General features: G+C 42.0%; 1 protein-coding gene across 4 annotated transcripts in view; it reads left to right on the plus strand.

Moving 5' to 3' along the window:
* caskin1 (CASK interacting protein 1) overlaps nucleotides 1–17,036 on the plus strand; it is a 138,012-nt gene that overhangs the window by 80,332 nt on the left and 40,644 nt on the right. For all 4 annotated transcript variants that reach the window (XM_031892911.1, XM_031892913.1, XM_002932468.5 and 1 more), the window contains exons 3-5: nucleotides 13,213–13,310; nucleotides 14,484–14,629; nucleotides 15,631–15,726. In XM_031892911.1, coding sequence (XP_031748771.1) covers nucleotides 13,213–13,310; nucleotides 14,484–14,629; nucleotides 15,631–15,726 — 340 coding nt within the window. The remainder of the gene's footprint in view (nucleotides 1–13,212; nucleotides 13,311–14,483; nucleotides 14,630–15,630; nucleotides 15,727–17,036) is intronic.

Below are 17,036 nucleotides of genomic sequence, written 5' to 3' on the forward strand. Positions count from 1 at the left end.
GTATTTGTTTTGCTGTTTATATTCTCTGCACTATTGGTTCTGACTTTGAATCCATTAAAGCAAAAGCCTTATTCTAATGATAATGCCACATGGGGTTAATTGTTGGCCTGCTTTTATCTGCAGACTGAGAATCAGCCCTGTGTGGCATTAAGCTAATGCGTAGTCAGTTGCCTTTGCTTACAGCTTCCTTGCAGCGCTTGGGCCCTAGGTTCAATTCCAGCCGGGATACTATCTGCAAGGAGTGTCTGCGTTCTCCCCATGGGTTTCCTCCACACTCCAAAAACATACAATTAGGTCCTGAGAAACTGGCCATAGTGAGTGTGAATGTGATAGGGACCGTAGATGGAAAGCTTCACTGGGGCAGGGATTGCTAAACAATATCTGTGGAATATTTTGTCTCCATATAAATGGATAATAATAGTGGACAGCTTCCCTCGCAGTTAGCACAAGGGAGAGCTGGAATATGACATTCCCTCATGCAGCCTGATGGGTCCTAGAGAACAGTATGTGTGAGCGCCACCTGGTGGTGAGTGTGGCATAGAACAATTTTTGATTAAGAGCTGCAACATCTGGCTTGCTAATTAGGGAACATCTATGAATATGGTATATACACCGCCTTCCTCGGTCCCTGCCAGCATGCTAATTACCAAATTGCCATATGGATGTGCCGACTGTTTCCTTTGATGTCGGGTTTGTTCTTATCTCTCCGAGTTGGATAAAACCCTTGATCAGAGTTTGTTTACAGTAATGACTAGGGCATTGTAAAAAAATGTTGTTTCCATGCATTTAGGTTTTTTTTATGTTGCTCCCTTTGTTTTGTTGTTTCACGTGCAAGTCAGGCTGCGACTATCAAGCCTGTGCCGCGATGCAGCGGTTGTCTCATTTATACCAGCAGAGAACGTTTCATGGCTTGCTGTGCTAGGGCTTGTATTAACGTATCATTATGACCCAGTATTGCTGCTTAATAGGATTTCCTGTGTATTCGCTGTCTCCTGCTACTTCTGTGTATGTATAAATCAATACACATGGGAAAATAGCAACACTAAAAAATAGTCACTTTGCACACTGCCTTCCTTTAGTACTGGATTTCCGCAGGTCTCTATTCTCTGAAACCTGTGGCCACCCCTATAGATACAGTGCTAGAAGGGTTCTGCAACCCTGCATTCATGAGGGGCAAGAGGTTAGTAATGTGCAGGTCAGGAAGAACTGAACCGAGACCTGACCCTAACCCACAAAACCTTAACCCGCACCCAACCCTAACCTGCAAAATGTTGCCATTGTAGGACCCACACCCAACCCTAACCTGCAAAATGTTGCCATTGTAGGACCCACACCCAACCCTAACCTGCAAAATGTTGCCATTGTAGGACCCACACCCAACCCTAACCTGCAAAATGTTGCCATTGTAGGACCCACACCCAACCCTAACCTGCAAAATGTTGCCATTGTAGGACCCACACCCAACCCTAACCTGCAAAATGTTGGCATTGTAGGACCCACACCCAACCCTAACCATCAAAATGTTGCCATTGTAGGACCCACACCCAGCCCTAACCATCAAAATGTTGGCATTGTAGGACCCGCACCCAACCCTAACCTGCAAAATGTTGGCATTGTAGGACCCACACCCAACCCTAACCATCAAAATTTTGGCATTGTAGGACCCACACCCAACCCTAACCATCAAAATGTTGGCATTGTAGGACCCACACCCAACCCTAACCATCAAAATGTTGGCATTGTAGGACCCACACCCAACCCTAACCATCAAAATGTTGCCATTGTAGGACCCACACCCAACCCTAACCTGTAAAATGTTGCCATTGTAGGACCCGCAACCAACCCTAACCATCAAAATGTTGCCATTGTAGGACCCACACCCAACCCTAACCATCAAAATTTTGCCATTGTAGGACCTGCACCCAACCCTAACCTGCAAAATGTTGCCATTGTAGGACCCGCACCCAACCCTAACCTTCAAAATGTTGCCATTGTAGGACCCACACCCAACCCTAACCTGCAAAATGTTGCCATTGTAGGACCCGCACCCAACCCTAACCATCAAAATGTTGCCATTGTAGGACCTGCACCCAACTCTAACCTGCAAAATGTTGCCATTGTAGGACCCGCACCCAACCCTAACCATCAAAATGTTGCCATTGTAGGACCTGCACTCAACCCTAACCTGCAAAATGTTGCCACTGTAGGACCCGCACCCAACCCATACCCATGTCTATCCACTCTGCACTTTAGGTTCCAAGGCAGTAAAAGTTCGGGAGCAGAGGAAGAGTGCACTTCCCCAGTGTGACCCACACCCAACCCGACCCTCAATGTTAGCCCCAAATTTAACCCTAACTTTTAAGTGATACTTTACATGACACCTTTTCTCAGACTAAATATTCCTGAATGACACTCTCCTGCCCAGATCAATGGGGTGTGGTGCCAGGCAAGTTGGCATATTTGGCATCTCCTGGAACTTTCTTTTCCTTTCAAAGTAGGAAGTATCAGAGATACCAATCCGAATCCAATGTGATCCAGGTGCATGTTGGCTGACCCTGTCCCACCCCTACTGTGCTCCCTGTTCAGTTGTTTTATAGTGATGAGCAAAATTGTCCAGTTTCGCTTCGCCATAAAACTTGCTAAACAGCCGTTGGGAGATTTTTGCAGCTGCCATGCAACTTTTTTTTTTCTACCATGCAACTTTTTTTGGTAGCCATTGGAGTCTATGGGCATTTATGGGCCTATGCCCACTGTAATTTGATTGTTTGGCCCTAGGATGGGCATATTAGGAGAAGATCTGCTCGTTTGGCGACCTTGCCAATTGTAGGACCCCGTCTCCTAATATGCCCACCAATCTTACCATTTATGACTACTTTAGACTGTAAGTGTGCGTGCTAACCAACTGTCTCTTGACTTTATTCTTATGCATTGGCCTCTACAAATTAATAGGGTTATGTAATAAAAGACACTGCGTTTGCCCAGGAGCAGTAACCTATAGCAACCAATCAGCAGGATACATTTACTGTTCACCTGTTTAAAACATCTAATTGGTTGCTATGGGTTACTGCTCCTGGGAAAACTTAGTGCCTTTTATTTCATATGGGGGCAAAGTTCAAGACAAGAATTTTTGGTAACCCATACAGTGCCCATACTTGGAAGTTTGTCCAGGGGATTCAAGAATAGGAAACACAATTGGTAGGGGTGTGTGTAAATGTGTATTAGTGTTTAGTGGCATCAGGGAACCTAGTAGAATGCTTGCTCAGCCCAAAAAAAGGAGGGAAATGGGTTTCAACAGGGTGAATAAACAATTGAATTTTTATATAATTTACTATTATTCCCTCAATTCTCTCTTGTACAAAAAACAATTCCAACAATGTTTTTTTTTCCCAATTATGACCTTTTCATAAACTGGGAAATGATTAACGCCGGGGGGTACAAAGGAAAGGTGTTCAGTGCTAAAGAGTGGTGGCGCGTCGGTATAACCTGCGCCGTGGTGGGATGTATCACACCACAGATACATAGATCTCCTGGGAGTCTACATGATAATTGTGTGAATGTGTTGTTTCTTCTAAACAAATGGATGCCAGCGGGGGGGTCTGTCGGTTTCTCAGTGAATGTCGTCCAGCGTGACTCTCACATGGTCCTGCGGTGCCGCTAAACACGCAGCATAGGCACTGTTATACAAAGAATAACTGTCTAATTTCATTTGTCCTGGGGCAGTGAGGGGGGTTGGCATTGGATCTGCTGCCAGATGCACCCCTCAGTGGGTATAGCTGAAGGGCCACAGGTTGGGTGGAACCAATTTTTAAGACCGGACAACCCATGATCTGGACCTGCAACCTGACCAGACTCGCAACTGCCTTATCCGCAACCCGATCCGTGCCCCACGAACCTCCATTTAATAGGAATTGCTGTTGCCACAAACCGGAAGTGAAATCATTAGAAGTGGGCAAGGATAGAAAAATAGATTATATAGGTAATATAACAAAAGATAAGAAATAAGACCTGAAACCTCACCCATCTATACCCACATTTTTCTTTTGGGTAACCCGTAGGTCCCCGACCTGCTGCAGGACTCAGGTGCACCCCTCTGTGGCTGTCAATGGGTTTAGCCGGAGGGCTGCAGGTTGACAAATGATAGTTACACAACATAAGGGTCAGTTATGAACACAAGTAGAAGCCAATAAGATGGGCACCTTCATATCATTCACATACTAGTGCCTATAGACTAGTGATCCCCAATCAGAAGCTCCCCAACCCCTTGGATGTTGCTCCCAGTGGCCCCAAAGCAGGTGCTTATTTTTAAATTCCTGCCTTGGAGGCAAGTTTTGGTTGCATAAAAACCAGGGGTACTGCTCCTGTGGAGTCCATGTAAAGGCTACAAATCACAGCCCTTATGTGGCCCCCCAGGAAGATTTTTCAAGCTCGTGTTGCACCCCAACTCTTTTTTCATTTGAATATAGACACTTCCCTTACTTTTCTCCCTATTATTAACATTGGCATCAAGCACTATTTTTACCAGGCAGGCTGGTAAAGTACAGGTATGGGATCCCTTATCTGGAAACCCGTTCTGAATTATTGAAAGGCCATCTTTCATAGACTCCATTATAAGCAAATAATTCTAATTTTTAAAAATGATTTCCTTTTTCTCTGTAATAATAAAACAGTACCTGTACTTGATCCCAACTAAGATATAATTACCCCTTATTGGGGGCAGAACAGCCCTATTGGGTTTATTTAATGGTTAAATGATTCCCTTTTCTCTGTAATAATAAAACAGTACCTTGTACTTGATCCCAACTAAGATATAATTACCCCTTATTGGGGGCAGAACAGCCCTATTGGGTTTATTTAATGGCTAAATGATTCCCTTTTCTCTGTAATAATAAAACAGTACATTGTACTTGATCCCAACTAAGATATAATTACCCCTTATTGGGGCAGAACAGCCCTATTGGGTTTATTTAATGGTTAAATGATTCCCTTTTCTCTGTAATAATAAAACAGTACATTGTACTTGATCCCAACTAAGATATAATTACCCCTTATTGGGGGCAGAACAGCCCTATTGGGTTTATTTAATGGTTAAATGATTCCCTTTTCTCTGTAAAAATAAATCAGTACCTTGTACTTGATCCCAACTAAGATATAATTACCCCTTATTGGGGCAGAACAGCCCTATTGGGTTTATTTAATGGTTAAATGATTCCCTTTTCTCTGTAATAATAAAACAGTACCTGTACTTGATCCCAACTAAGATATAATTACCCCTTATTGGGGGCAGAACAGCTCTATTGGGTTTATTTAATGGTTAAATTATTCCCTTTTCTCTGTAATAATAAAACAGTACCTGTACTTGATCCCAACTAAGATATAATTACCCCTTATTGGGGGCAGAACAGCCCTATTGGGTTTATTTCATGGTTAAATGATTCCCCTTTCTCTGTAATAATAAAACAGTACCTGTACTTGATCCCAACTAAGATATAATTACCCCTTATTGGGGGCAGAACAGCTCTATTGGGTTTATTTAATGGTTAAATTATTCCCTTTTCTCTGTAATAATAAAACAGTACCTGTACTTGATCCCAACTAAGATATAATTACCCCTTATTGGGGGCAGAACAGCCCTATTGGGTTTATTTCATGGTTAAATGATTCCCTTTTCTCTGTAATAATAAAACAGTACCTGTACTTGATCCCAACTAAGATATAATTACCCCTTATTGGGGGCAGAACAACACCATCGGGTTTGTTCAATATTTAAATGATTTTTAGCAGACTTAAGTTAAGGAGATCCAAATTACGGAAAGACCCCTTACCTGGAAAACCCCATATCCCGAGCATTCTGGATAACAGGTCCCATACCTGTACTGGCCAGGTAGCAGCTCTATACCTAAATGAGACGAAGTGTCTCCTGCTTGGGAAGGCGCTGATCATGTGATAGAGGAGGGGAGTATATTATACAGAAATGAGCCCATTAGCAGGATTACTTTTTAACCTGGCGGAGCAATGGTGGATTATTAGATACATGGCCTCGCTGGCTGCCTCCCTGTGTGTCCTGACGTGCCCCAGCCTTGTGATGATGCCCTCGGGAGTTTTGGAATAACATCTTCCTGAGGGTTTGTCACTGGCATGAGAGGCTCTCATATCGATTTGTCTCGTGTCTGCCTGGCGTCTAGAGAGAGAGGGAAGGCACATTAAGGTGAAACTGCGCCCAATATGCAAGCTGCTCCTGTATAATACACTTTTGGGGTTATGCAATGAAAGGCATGAAGTTTGCCCAGGAGTAGTAACTCATAGCAACCAATCAGCATGTAGCATTTACTTGTCACCTGTTTAAAAGCATTGTCTTATTGGTTGCTATTGGTTACTGCTCCAGGGCAAAGTTAGTGTATTTTATTACATATGGGGGTTTGTGAACATGGTAACATAGGTGCTAAACTGCAACATTGCGTTTCCAATAGCAGCCAATCAGAAGTTAGTTTTCATCAGTCAGCTACAATTTTAAAGCAAATACAGAGCTGTCACCCCCCCCCCCTCTCTATTTTATTGGGAGGTACCCGATTTTGGCACCCTCCCCCCATTCCCCCCGATTTTTAAGAAATCTGGTGACTTTTCTTCTTTTTCAGGGTGTGTATGGGCGGTAGGTGTTTATTGACAGTAATGTAGAGCATCTTGCTTCAGTAGACCAAATGTGTATGTGCAGGATGTCACTTCCGGGTGTGTGGTGTTTATGTGATGTCACTTCCGGTGTTCAAAATATGTTTGCACCGCATTGGGTCCTCCGATCGCCGAAAAGTTGACAGCTCTGCAAATATCTAATTGGTTGCTATGGGTAACTGGATCAACTTAGCTCAGTCCCAGTGTCATTCTTTGGAAATTTAATTGCACCCACATGTACCCCCAGTATCCCCCAAAACTTGCAGATGTCTAAACAAGCCCTTCCCATTGTGCTCTCCCCTTTATTAACATGAAAAATCTAGAATCTCTGCAGCCAAGAGTGAGGCATTTGGCTCATCCAAAAAAACGACATAAAAAATGAAGACCAATTGCAAATTGTACCAGAACAACACTGTCTACATCATACTAAAAGTAAATTTCAAGGTGACCCCCCCCCTTCCTTTAAAAGACATAAATGGTTCTCTACCATTCAGTGGCAACAAACAAGCAACACTTAATCAATGCTAAAAGGGTGCCTGTCCTTTATGGCTCTGTGTATATGACTTGTTAATCTATAGCTTGACGTCATTGGAACCACAGAAGATCAAAGTTTGTCAGGAGAGGGTGGTCCTGTCTGCCTTCCCAGATTTCCCATGAGTCATCCGTTTATCAACCCCTGGCAGCGGTAACGTAGGGCAGCGAGGTATAATTGGGTGTGGCCAAAGTCCCCCCCCCCCCAGACTTAGGTGCAAAAGGTTGGACATTACTTATAACTTAGACTTGCTCTAAGGTTGAGGATTTCCTGGCATAGGGGAGAAATTCATTCTGTTCTTGCAGAACATTTGACAATCCAGGTTGTGGCTCAGGGGCATGACTGGGTGAATAGGAGCATAACTAGGCTGGCCAAGGGGTAGAATAATAGGGGAGAAAACAGATCATACCAGCCCTGGCGGGGGGAAGATGGTAAAAATAGCCCTCAACACCTTCCGACCCCATTCCCCCAGCACATCACCTGCAAATAAAATGCCGTTCCTCGCTCCTTGTCCACATACAGCATCCGATGATCATCCGATACTCCCAGGAATGCCCCCATTTTCATTAACCAGGGCCTGGAATAGGGGGCAGGCAGACAGAAGAGGTATGTACTTAGTGCATAGCTCCCAACTGTCCCGATTTCGCGGGATAGTCCTACTTTTGACAGCTCAACCTGCAGTCCCGGATTCTTGCTGAAAAGTCCCTAATTTCCCTTTGATCTCCTGCACTGAAGCTAAAAAAGATACCAATTTAATTAAAAGTAGCTTTTGGCAGAGAGCCCAGAAATCTTAACACGTCACCTGCACTTAGATACATTGTTTCTCAAATTTAATTAAATAAGTGGGCTTTTGGCAGAGAGCCCAGAAAAACTTAACAAGCCCCACCTGCTTGAGATACAAACATAACTAATAAGCTAAACAGGTCTCTTGAGGGAATTGAGACTCACAGCTTAAAGGGCAATTTCAACTTTTTTACCCAAACTGTAATAACACATAAAACAAGACCCCAAAACCCCCAGAAATGTGTTCAAACTTTAAATAACCTGCCAAATTTAGTTAAATGGGAGTGGTATTTAGGGGGTCCGGTCGTAAAAATGGGTGTGGTCAAATTTTTTTTGCCACACTGCACCCAGCATTTCTTTTGACTTAGTGCCCCACTGCTGTTGCCCCCTAGGCATGTGCCTGTTCTGCCTACCCCCAGTTCCGGCCCTGCAGCTTGCCTACGTGCCCAGGTCAGAACTGCAAGACAGACACGGCTCAGAATTCTTTTTATAAATAGAAAAAGCATAAAAGCCAAATGCTTTAGCAAAACGTGTGTTTTAAGTTCATCCCCTTTATTTTCTGTACAGAGAAGAGCCGGACAATAGCGGCTTTATTTGAAACCATGAAAACATAAACAGAGGAACATTAAAGGAGCTTTTTTTATACTCAGTATCAGAGATTTTCAAACAGTTTTTTATTTATGCTCTGTCTGTGTGTTCAAAAGCGCAGTGTGGGGCACATTCTCTAGACTTTGCCCGCTGATAGAGTATGGGTTCCTGCTGATCTGTCTGGTGGCTACTGTGCCAGGCTGCGGGCAAAGCGTCTTCTGCAGGGATAATACTAACAAAGTCAGCACAGAAAGTCATCAGCCAGAGACAAACAAGCTTGGCCCACCTGGCCTGTATTTCATTAGTGCGGCTGCCATTGTTATTTCTGTGTAAACATGCAATTAAATATACATTTATAACAATGAGAACTACGTACCTGACAAACGTTTCCTATACTAGGGGACATTCCGTGGTTTCGGTTCTCTGTCCCTTGAAATGTTTGTCCCTGGCAATATTCTTGGTTTTTACAAATGGATCATCTGCACAAAGGCATTACAGTGCTCTTATGGCAAGAGGTCAGTTCTCATACTCTTATGGCAAGAGGTCAGTTCTCATACTCTTATGGCAAGAGGTCAGTTCTCATAATCTTATGGCAAGAGGTCAGTTCTCATACTCTTATGGCAAGAGGTCAGTTCTCATACTCTTATGGCAAGATGTTAATTCTCATACTCTTATGGCAAGAGGTCAGTTCTCATACTCTTATGGCAAGAGGTCAGTTCTCATACTCTTATGGCAAGAGGTCAGTTCTCATACTCTTATGGCAAGAGGTCAGTTCTCATACTCTTATGGCAAGAGGTCAGTTCTCATACTGTTATGGCAAGAGGTCAGTTCTCATACTCTTATGGCAAGAGGTCAGTTCTCATACTCTTATGGCAAGAGGTCAGTTCTCATACTCTTATGGCAAGATGTTAATTCTCATACTCTTATGGCAAGATGTTAGTTCTCTTATGCAAGGGGTCATTTGTAATTGTGTTTTGGCTAGAGGTCAGTTCTTATTGTCTTGTGGTGAGAGGTTACATATAATCATCTTATGGGAAGGGGACAGTTCTCATACTCTTATGGCAATATGTCAGTTCTAATTGTGTTATGGCACAAAGTCAGTTCCCCTTGTCTTATGGTGACTGGTAATTTCTAATCATCTTATGGCAAGAGGTCTGTTTTTATGGTCTTATGGCAAAATCTGTTCTCATTATGGCAAGGGGTCAGTTCTCAGTCCCAGAGCCTTCATGTAAATAAATCAACCCCTTTAAAGGAGGTAAATGTAAAAACAGTACAGGTATGGGATCCCGTTATCCAGGAAGTTCAGATCTACGGAAAGGCCATCTCCCATAGACTCCATTATAAGCGAATAATTCTGATTTTTAAAAATGATTTCCTTTTTCTCTGTAATAATAAAACAGTACCTGTACTTGATCCCAACTAAGATATAATTACCCCTTATTGGGGCAGAACAGCCCTATTGGGTTTATTTAATGGTTAAATGATTCCCTTTTCTCTGTAATAATAAAACAGTACCTGTACTTGATCCCAACTAAGATATAATTACCCCTTATTGGGGGCAGAACAGCCCTATTGGGTTTATTTCATGGTTAAATGATTCCCTTTTCTCTGTAATAATAAAACAGTACCTGTACTTGATCCCAACTAAGATATAATTACCCCTTATTGGGGCAGAACAGCCCTATTGGGTTTATTTAATGGTTAAATGATTCCCTTTTCTCTGTAATAATAAAACAGTACCTGTACTTGATCCCAACTAAGATATAATTACCCCTTATTGGGGGCAGAACAGCCCTATTGGGTTTATTTCATGGTTAAATGATTCCCTTTTCTCTGTAATAATAAAACAGTACCTGTACTTGATCCCAGCTAAGATATAATTACCCCTTATTGGGGGCAGATCAGCCCTATTGGGTTTATTTAATGGTTAAATGATTCCCTTTTCTCTGTAATAATAAAACAGTACCTGTACTTGATCCCAACTAAGATATAATTACCCCTTATTGGGGGCAGAACAGCCCTATTGGGTTTATTTAATGGTTAAATGATTCCCTTTTCTCTGTAATAATAAAACAGTACCTGTACTTGATCCCAACTAAGATATAATTAATAATTATTGGAGCCAAAATAAGCCTATTGGGTTTATTCAATATTTAAATGATTTTTAGCAGACTTCAGTCATGGAGATCCCTTATCCGGAAAACCCCAGGTCCCAAGCATTCTGGATAATGGGTCCCATACCTGTACAGAAATAAGGACTTGCCTGAAGAATTCTTCATAGCCTGAAGTATCAACAGCAACCCAAGCGGTCATGAAGACTGTGCTCTTGCTGTCGGAGTCTACTGAGAATACATAGATTTGGCAACATTAACATTGCAGTGGGCATCTTGCCATACAGTCTCCATATTGCTCTGCTATATTTGATGTCCTTCATTGCACTGCAGTGCTGGGGCCTGTGGTAGGCCTATCTAATTGGAACCCATAAATCACATTTGAATGGATCTTTGGGAAGGACACCACACTGACCGTGGAACTAGGGATCCATTTTGTTTGCATTATGGTTGCTGCTAATAGCATTGGTGCCAAGTGGCAACCCTAGTTTGCGTCCATCTCTGTTCTTATGTATAAACATAAATACAAACAACGAATACCCATATACTTTCCTGTATATCCAAGGGGAAATAAAGGAAGGCTTACTTGCTTCTAAGCAGGGTATGCTTCCCGTTTAATATTTCATATATAATTAGAACATTGCTTTTTAGTCTTTCCGCAGAGTTGCAGTGCCTCCCTAATGTTGTTTGTCTGCTGGCACTGCTAACGGGCCATGTTAAATTAAATTCACCCCCTCTTGGCAGCGGTGCCCACAATTCCCTGACAATGCTCTCCATCCTCTGGCACAGAAGAAGCTCTGTCAGGCAGGATGCACTTTGGGGAATTTCCATACAGATTTGCTGCTTGAACAAACTTTATAATGTTATTTGGCCGTGCCACGGAATTTACTTACGTTACCCCTCTGTGTTCTAATCAGCTTCAAAACAGCAGAGGCAGGTAACCACGGGATTATTAGTCAGCTTATTATTGATGCTGATGAAATCCCTGGGGTAGAACCAGCAGCAATGTTTTACATTTGTACTTCTCATTCTCATTCCACAGGCGTTTTGCCACGGGATATTGAAAAGACATTATTTTGATATACATTCCATATAGGAATAGTCTCCTTAGCTACAGTACATCCCAAGCTGCATATGTGCTCTGGTGATTAGAATGCTTTTATCTTTGTGCTTTCTGTTGGATAAATCCATCTATAATCCTGTCCAATAAGAGGAAACCTAATTTTATTGGGGATTGAGAATAGATACAGGTGGAACTGCCCTCTTTAAATGACCTTAACTTTAGCCCTGAGACTATTTTTCATTTATCTGTACAGGTGTGTGATCCTCTATCTGGAAACCCGTTATCCAGAAAGTTCTGAATTATGGGAGGGCCATCTTTCAAAGACTCCATTATATAGCTAATTTTTAAAAATGATTTCCTATTTCTCTGTAATAATTAGTACTTATTTACCATAAGTACCTTGTTCCTGATGGTGAATAAGCTGCAGGTATCCATATTAGAGGTAAAACAATCCTGTTGGGCTAAATTAATGTTTAAGTTATTTTTTTAGGAGACTTAAGGTATGGAGATCCAAATTAAGGAAAGATCCCTTATCCAGAAAAACCCATGTCCCAAGCATTCTGGATAACAGGTCCCATACCTGTATATTCATGTTCATTTTTATTTTGTAACTCAGTGCTGCCATATTTCTTCTTCAGTGGAGAAAAATTGTAATATAATCCAATAAACAGGGGTAGATTTTTTATAGCCACTGTCAACCAGCCTTCATCTTGATTTGTTTTGCTTATATATTGAAGTGATACATTGGTCATCCCCACCAGACCTTCTGAGCTTTATACCACTGAGCCCTCATTGACAGCATAGTCTTTAGCAGCAGTTGTCAGACTTATTTGGTTCAAGCCCCACTTTAAGGCCCAATGGTTGGCCAGGGACCGACTTAGCTAACAAGCAACATATGATGGACCTGGGGACCCATAGTTCCAAGAATATCTAAAACATTAAGTTTACTCCACATCTTGCTCTAACAAAACCTACAAGATGCTTCTCTAGGAGTATGAAGCAAACAGGCATTCTCCCCTAATCTGTCTCTATTTACCTTTCAGGCTGAACCCCTCAACCAAGGTTCTTAACCCTTTAAAGTGGGGACCAGGCCCAGACTGGCAATCTGTGGGTTCCGGCAAATGCCAGAGGGGCTGCTGTAAGATGCCATAGACAGTCACTATTTATTGGGCTGGTGGGGGGTGTTTGGGCCTCTGTGTACTTGAAATGCCAGGTCCAGGCCTGGCAGCGGCATTCACACAGTTTTGGGACCAATGGTCTATTGTGAGATCTCAGGAGAGAGTGACCCCCTGTGACAACATCGCATTTAACATAATAGAATATTTGCTTATTTCATACCACTCGATAATGGCTGAAGTGTCTGCCTAACATGAACATAACTTTGTTTTGTTGAGGAAGAAAATGTAACAAAAATAAATCAATAAATGCTCAGTATGATTACCTCTTTAACACTGGAATTCTTTCCATTGTAGATTCTCTGCCCTCCATCATGCTGCCCTTAGTGGGAACACTGAGCTCATCTCGCTGCTCCTGGAGGCCCAAGCTGCGGTGGACATCAAAGATAACAAAGGTCAGAAAGAGAAAAATCTTCCGTACACTAGATCCTTGGGCTATTAGGTCAACTGCATCTATGTACAGAAGTGAGATTGGCTGTCCCTGTTACCCTTGCTGCTGAATGACCACCACCATTACTTTAAAGATGTAACTCCACCAGGCACTGGTGGAAAGAGTGAGGCCTAAACCTTTATGCTTCTACTCTATTCTCTTTCCTATCTTTGAAGCCCACTACAAAATATTTTCCTAAAGGTCCCCATACACGGGCCGATTCTGGCTGCTGATATTGGTCCCTTAGACCGATTCGGCAGCTAATTGGCCCGTGTATGGGGACTACCAGGCCAGATCTCGATCGGGCAGGTTAGAAAATCTAGTCGGATCGGGGACCGCATCGGCTCATTGATGCGGCCCCCGGACTGACTTTACCTATACCCGTCGTTATAATTCGATCATTTGGCCCCGTAGGTGGGGATATCAGGAGAAGATCCACTTGCTTGGCGATGTATGTGTATGGGGACCTTAAGGGTGAAGACACATGGAGGTTCTAGTAGCAGCTACTTTGTTTTACGGCTAATAAACACCAGAAAATCCCCTGCCATAGACAGTACTGAGAATTGCCTCTACTAGAACACACTTAGAGACAATTATCAGTAAATGATCAGCATTGTCTATATCTGTAGCCATGACAAGTAGCTGCTGCTAGTAGCTCCGTGTGTCTTCACCCTAAGGCTACATATATCTGCAGTCTATATGAAATGCACACAGCTTTTATTTAGGCCCTGTTTTTTGACTTATGGGGGCTGAGAGGCTTACAGACTTGAGTTTTATGCATTGTCGGCCAGATCATACTTATCATCATTAGTTCTTTTTAACTTAAATGAAATTTTTATTAAAATACCCTGCATGGACACAGACCAACTGTAGAGGAGGTATGAGGTAACATGGGTGACTGCCAATCAGATTTTACTTGGCTAGTGCAGTTAGTTACTGTAACCCAATATCTGTTTGGTTGCTTGGGGTTACTAATGAGACCATGGCATACATTGGCCCTGTAAATGAGCTACTTTATAAATTTGCTACGAATTCTACAAGGTAGTAGTACAGGTTTATGGCTGGTCCCATTTGGATTATTTTTACTCTGGTTGCCAATGGTCCACCCTGCAGGTCTGACCTTCATTTTGTCTTCTAGGGATGCGGCCACTGCACTATGCAGCCTGGCAGGGAAAGAAAGAGCCAATGAAATTGCTCCTCAAATCTGGCTCTGCTGTGAATATTCCATCAGATGAGGGGCAGATCCCTTTGCACCAAGCAGCTCAGCATGGGCATTATGATGTGGTAAGATTGCGCTTCCTTTTGGAATTGAGATGGAATAATTGTTATGTATGCTTATTTGTTATTGGTCCATAAATAAGCAACGTGGACATTCATAGTACAGGGTGGCTCTTTGCCATACGGTTTATAATCCTTTGAGGATTGGGCAGACATTGGGGAGTACCTGGTGTAGTTGCCATTCTTAGTATTATGATGATTAGAACAGTACTTAAGGGCAGAGTCTTTTTTGAGTGTAGGGTTTTTTTTTAAAGATAAACTATTTTTTTGTCCTGCATTGAGTTCCTTATGTATATGCTTCATGGCAGAGATTTGATCCTTTAATTCCATGGAATAAGGGGGGGGGTGGTCTGACTAATCGTGGCATCTATTTTAGCATGAGATCAAAGAATCATTTTACAAGTGGGTATGTCAGAGATACAATGGCATCAGTCACACTTTACTGCTGAGCTGCAAGTTGAAGTGATATCATCACTCCTCCCTTTCCCCCCAGCAGCCAATCAGCAGAACAATGGACAGGTACCAAGATAACAGTATTCTGACACCTGCATTGCTAAAATTGCTCCCATGCCCCACTTAGTGGTAGATATGAAAACAACACTCAATCATAAAAGTCCAAGTCCAGCTCACCCAAGTCATGACCCCTCTAGTTACATTAAGTAGGAGAAACAATAAGTTATCTGAAAGCAGTTCTATTGTGTAGTGCTGGCTTTTTCTGAAAGCTCAGGATCAGGCAAAATGGCTTACACATATGGCTGCCTACATGTCAGAATTGCAACTAAAAAAATGTGCTTCTGGCCAGGAGCATTAGGATATGCCCACCCCTAATTTGAAATACAGACAGGGACCATAGCAGATCTGTAGGGATCTTTTTAGATAATGATAATGAAAATTTACCCCAAGTAAAACCAGCACCATATATTATTCATTATTGCCTACAAGATTGGAGGGGTTTTTAGTTATACTATATATTATACTTCTTTATTACCTCTCCACTTCTTGTCTAGTCTGAGATGTTGCTGCAGCACCAGTCCAACCCGTGCATCATGGATATATCAGGAAAGACTCCCTTGGATTTGGCTTGTGAGTTTGGAAGAGTTGGGGTAAGTTCATCACTGCACATGGTATAGGCTAAAAGTGCCAGTATAGACTCAATACAGGTATGGGACCCCTTATCCAGAATGCTCGGGACCTGGGATTTTCCAGATAAGGGGTCTTTCTGTAATTCAGGTCTCCTACCTTAAGTCTGCTAAAAGCAATAATTAAACCCGATAGAATTAATTATATCTTAGTTGTGAGCTACTGTTTTATTATTACAGAGAAAAGGGAATCATTTAACCATGAAATAAACCCAATAGGGCTGTTCTGCCCCCAATAAGGGGTAATTATATCTTAGTTGGGATCAAGTACAGGTACTGTTTTATTATTACAGAGAAAAGGGAATCATTTAACCATGAAATAAACCCAATAGGGCTGTTCTGCCCCCAATAAGGGGTAATTATATCTTAGTTGGGATCAAGTACAGGTACTGTTTTATTATTACAGAGAAAAGGGAATCATTTAACCATGAAATAAACCCAATAGGGCTGTTCTGCCCCCAATAAGGGGTAATTATATCTTAGTTGGGATCAAGTACAGGTACTGTTTTATTATTACAGAGAAAAGGGAATCATTTAACCATGAAATAAACCCAATAGGGCTGTTCTGCCCCAATAAGGGGTAATTATATCTTAGTTGGGATCAAGTACAGGTACTGTTTTATTATTACAGAGAAAAGGGAATCATTTAACCATGAAATAAACCCAATAGGGCTGTTCTGCCCCAATAAGGGGTAATTATATCTTAGTTGGGATCAAGTACAGGTACTGTTTTATTATTACAGAGATAAAGGAAATCATTTTTAAAAATGTGAATTATTTGATTAAAATGGAGTCAATGGTAGATGACCTTCCCGTAGTTCAGAACTTTCTGGATAATGTGTTTCCGGATAAGGGGTCCGATTGTGTGTACTACATATAGCACTCTTCCTTCATGGAAATTTCATTAATTCAGTATCTCTTTAAAAAAAGGCTTTTCAATTATAGTTTGAATTTTCACTTATTCCAATGTACTGGCTCAAGGTGCCCACAAACAGATATTACTTTCACACAACCTGAACTTGAACTTGAAGGTAGTGTGTAAAATTCCTTTAAGGTTTATAAGATTAGGCTGTGGTTGGGTATTGGGAGTCTGTACCATGGGGCCTCACATCCAACACCTGATTAACTGTCTCAGGTTGACAAGAGCCATGGGTTAATATGGGAGGGTGTGCCTCAGACCCCCATGGAGGTGCCTAAGCAGTACCCAGGGGATGTAAAGCAATACAATATTGAATCCATAAATAAGGTTTTGAAGAAAACTTTGAATAACATGA

The sequence above is a fragment of the Xenopus tropicalis genome, chromosome 9, assembly GCF_000004195.4.
Source record: "Xenopus tropicalis strain Nigerian chromosome 9, UCB_Xtro_10.0, whole genome shotgun sequence".
In the NCBI taxonomy this organism is placed as follows: domain Eukaryota; kingdom Metazoa; phylum Chordata; class Amphibia; order Anura; family Pipidae; genus Xenopus; species Xenopus tropicalis.